The sequence below is a fragment of the Phlebotomus argentipes genome, unplaced genomic scaffold (genome assembly GCF_947086385.1).
Source record: "Phlebotomus argentipes unplaced genomic scaffold, Phlebotomus argentipes genome assembly contig_27, whole genome shotgun sequence".
NCBI classification, from domain to species: domain Eukaryota; kingdom Metazoa; phylum Arthropoda; class Insecta; order Diptera; family Psychodidae; genus Phlebotomus; species Phlebotomus argentipes.
The window spans coordinates 266679-270675 of record NW_026776200.1 but is presented as its reverse complement, the minus strand read 5'-3'; the positions used below and the strand labels follow the sequence as shown (position 1 = coordinate 270675).

General features: G+C 40.5%; 1 protein-coding gene across 1 annotated transcript; it reads left to right on the top strand.

Moving 5' to 3' along the window:
• Positions 1 to 249: 249 nt before the first annotated feature.
• On the top strand, positions 250 to 2851 carry LOC132264514 (putative gustatory receptor 28b). The gene is made up of 3 exons (XM_059764749.1): positions 250 to 636; positions 1960 to 2634; positions 2690 to 2851. Exons 1-3 carry the CDS (start codon positions 250 to 252, stop codon positions 2849 to 2851), a joined length of 1224 nt encoding a protein of 407 aa, XP_059620732.1.
• The last annotated feature ends 1146 nt before the right edge of the window (positions 2852 to 3997 follow it).

Here is a 3997-nt window from a genome sequence, read left to right as displayed (position 1 = left end):
CGACACTCGCTCGCCTTGTCAACTCACACAACTGGCGAGCTTTGCGGACGGAAAGTGTATACCATAATTCAATATCGGAATTAGTGATGCAACCCAGAAAGCACAAAACAATTTACATAATTGAAAAACTCCGGGTCACAATAATAAACTAATTAATTAAATTGTACACTCTCTCGTCCGTGGCTCGTCGCATTTTGGCTCATGCGACAAGAGTTTTAGTGCGCCTGTGAATACCGAAAGCTGCAAACCATGAAGTCCATGAGGTCCTTTCTCAGGCGCTCGTCGCAAGTTTTTGCACTTATCGTGGAGATTTTCTTCTTCCTCCTCGCGCGCCTCGTGGGAATTCTGCCCATCACACTGGACGCGCAGGAGGGAAAAGTCCGCATGAGTGTCCTTTTGGTGCTCTACTCGCTCGCGCTCGCCGTCGTGATCACGATCACGGTGCCCGTGAGCATCGTGGTGCTGCTGCAGATGATGAATGTCTTCGACGACACCATGATGCTCGTCGTGTCCATCATCGAGTACTTCATGGCTTACGGCGTGGCCGTCGTGGTGCTTTTCACCAACATCTACATGGCGAGTCGCATGGCAAGAGTGGTGAACATCGGCTTTCCCATGTACAAGAGTCTGCCGCAGGTAAACCTCTTCGCCTCCTTTAGGCCCAGATTGCACAGTTCAGAGCCACAAAGTGATGAATTCGACGATTCAGACGCTAAATTGCATGTCAAACTAAAGGCTTTCGTGCTTTTGGTCTTTAGTAATTAAGCTCCTGCCTTGTGATTGTTTAAACCATTTCCAACTCAAAAAAACTGCCCAAAAGTGTCATTTGTGAAACAAGTAAAAACTAACGATATAATAAGTGGCAAAAGTTGCAGGAAAAATTCTAATTTAATGACAAATCCGTTATAGCAGAAGAAAACTGAGCTCATTTGCGCAAAAAAGAAGATTTTGAGCTGTTTCAAGGCTAAAAGCTTCCAAAAAATTCCAGAAAAAAATCAGATTGGAGATATTCAAATGCCATTTGGTGCGAAAAAATTAATTGCAGACCTAAGATTTTCCTCCTAAACTGTGAAAATGGCGTCCAAAAAGGCTTTTCTAAGTCCTCAAAACTCAATTGAAAACTGAACTTAATGTTTTCTTTAGATAATCAGGTTGAATTTATCAGTTTAAAGGAAAAATCGCGGAAATAACTAAATAGAGAAACATTTTTCTAAACGGAAATTATATTATTTGAGGTTATGATTGATTTTAGGGATTTTTCTCAATCAATTTGAAGTTTTTTTGAACGCAAATGCTCAATTCTGCCGAGAGAAATAAAAATATTCCTAGATTAAACACAAATTATATGATTTTGAGGGTTATTTTATCACCAGAATTTCTTTAAAATCAATAACATAACCTAGAAATAGCAATGAAATTGATTTTCCTAGGCAAAATCACATAGAAAATGCATTATTTTGTTGAAACAGAAGCTTTTGCAATGCAGATATTCTAAATATTTTAACACTTTCAATTCCTAACACTTCCACAAAAGCTGTACACCACTTCTGACCACAATATCTGCCCCTTGACTTTAAGTGGTGATAATTCCGTAAGAATAATTGAGCCTAAAATGTCTTTTCAATTCTCACAGAATTTATTATTCAAATTGAATATTTTTACCTTAAAACAACTTTCTGGAATACTGAGAAATTCTTTGAAAAATAAATCTAGATCAACGGTCATATATATATTTGATAAATAAAGGAGATTTGGTACATACGATGTGCACATCAAAAAGCATTGTGGAAGGATAAGGTTTCCATGTATTACATTTTCTTGTGCAGAATTGTTGTCAATTTTTTTTTACTTGTGCTCTGGCGAAAGTCTCAAGCATTTGCTGTGGCAGAATTTTAAGAGGGGATTTCTTAAATCTCCCCAGGAAAAATACATCTTCAATCCCTTTAATTTCAACTTCAGGTTGCCGTGGAGAAATTACGGCGCCGCTTCTACATTTACGTCTTGGTGATGACTTTTGCCGGAATCTCCTCGAGCGCCATGAATATTGCGCTGGTGAGCAAGAACAGCGACGCACTGTCTTTCTTCCTGCACGTCCTGTACTGCACGGCCATCCCCATCACGATCCTCACGACGTTCGTGAGTCTTTACTACGGCGGCATGCTGATGGTGATTGAGAAGTTCAAGCACCTCAATCGGCGTCTTGTGGCCGTGATCGATCAGCTGGACGACGTGGTGGACATTTATGACGACAAGCGACGCTCCTACAAGATCACAAAGTCCTGCGAGCTGTCGGACGCCTTGGACGCTCTGTCCATCGAGCACGACGAGATCTGTCGCTTCGCCGTGAAGTTCAACGAGCTGGGCTCAGTGCAGATGCTGGTGTTCATCCTGAACGCCTTCCTCAGCATTGTGTCGCAGGCTTTCTTCTCCTACGTCAACATCGTCATGTCCATGCGGCGGAATGAGTCCTTCCACGTGAATCTCATCGGCGGCATGGCTTACGCCATCGTGAATGCGGTGCTGCTCTTTGTCATCGTCAATGCCACTTCTGAGGCCATCAACAGGGCCAAAGCCACGGGCGTTCTGCTGCACAAAGTCGTCGCCGGCTGCCTAGACATCCGTCTCGAGCGCAGTGTAAGTGTACACAAGAGGCCACAAAGAGCTTTAATCACCTTTTCCACCCCCGCAGATTGAGATCTTCTCCATTCAGCTGCTCAACCAGAGCCTCGACATCACGGCGTGCAAAATGTTTACACTCAACTTTGGGCTAATTTACTCTGTTGTCGGCGCAGCGACGAGCTATTTGATCATCCTTGTGCAATTCGAAATGATGCGGCCGTCGAGAAATTAGTGCATTGTGTAAAATTGCACACTAATAACCAAATAGCTGCAAACACAGGATATTATTGATGTAATCAGCGTGTAATCAATGGAAAATAGACCACATGGTCGCACTTTTCCGCTGTCATAGTGAAGAATTTGCACAAAAAGCACTTCAATCTGCAAAATAGGCATTTTTTTTCTCTTACTCTCCATCGCCATTATAAACCATGTGGAAAGCTGGGATTTACTCTGGCTTGTCTTCTTGAAATTACGGCGTCAAGACGTATTTTTTTGGTAAAGAAATGATCAAAATCGGTCAATAAACAGCGGAGAAATAGACCGGAAATGGTGTGACATTTGACCTCTTATATCTTCGCTCTTAAAACATCGATATTAATAAATGATGGTTCGTTTGAAAGAACTCAACCTCAGCTACAACATAGTGAAATTTCAAGAAAATGCATAAAGTTTCTTTCGAGATAATCGATTTTAAAGTTTCAATAAATCGGTTTTACAAATTCAGCGCCCCTAGCGGGAATTGTACTGAAGTATGATGTTTAAAAATAAGATAGTCTTTAAAGAGACCTTTTCAATGAGCCCAAAATTATTCAAATTAAATGATTAGAACCAGAGTTATGGTCGTTTAAAGTTTCATACTTTAAATCCTAAAATCTAGGGCCCAGAGAAACCTAGCGCGTAAAGTGAAGGTTCGCTGGAAAGGTCTTTAAACAAGCAATAACATACTAAAATTTGGGACCGAAAATGTCTTTTTTCTTCTTTCAAAATGGCGAAAAGAATATTTGAAGTTGGATTTGACCTTTTTTAAACTCTATTGTTGATATTTCTCACTGTTTAAACGCTGAAAATCCAACTTTTCGTCATATTATAGTTGATTTTGCAAAGTAAATCCCAGTTAGAAAATATTTCAGTGACTCACACTCTGTTCAAGGCGATATTCCATCAGGGATTCTGCACGACAAGCGCTGAGAAGAGACAGAGTTTGGCGGATCTGCAATTGAGATATGAAAGTTTGTGAGGTGAGAAATTCCATTATTTCCCATTATTATTAAAAGTTTAATGCACTTTTGCAGCCGCTGGAAAGTTGCAACTTGGAAAATTGTCAATATCAGAGTTTCATCGATATAATATTGTTGCAATATTGTGCTATATTTAA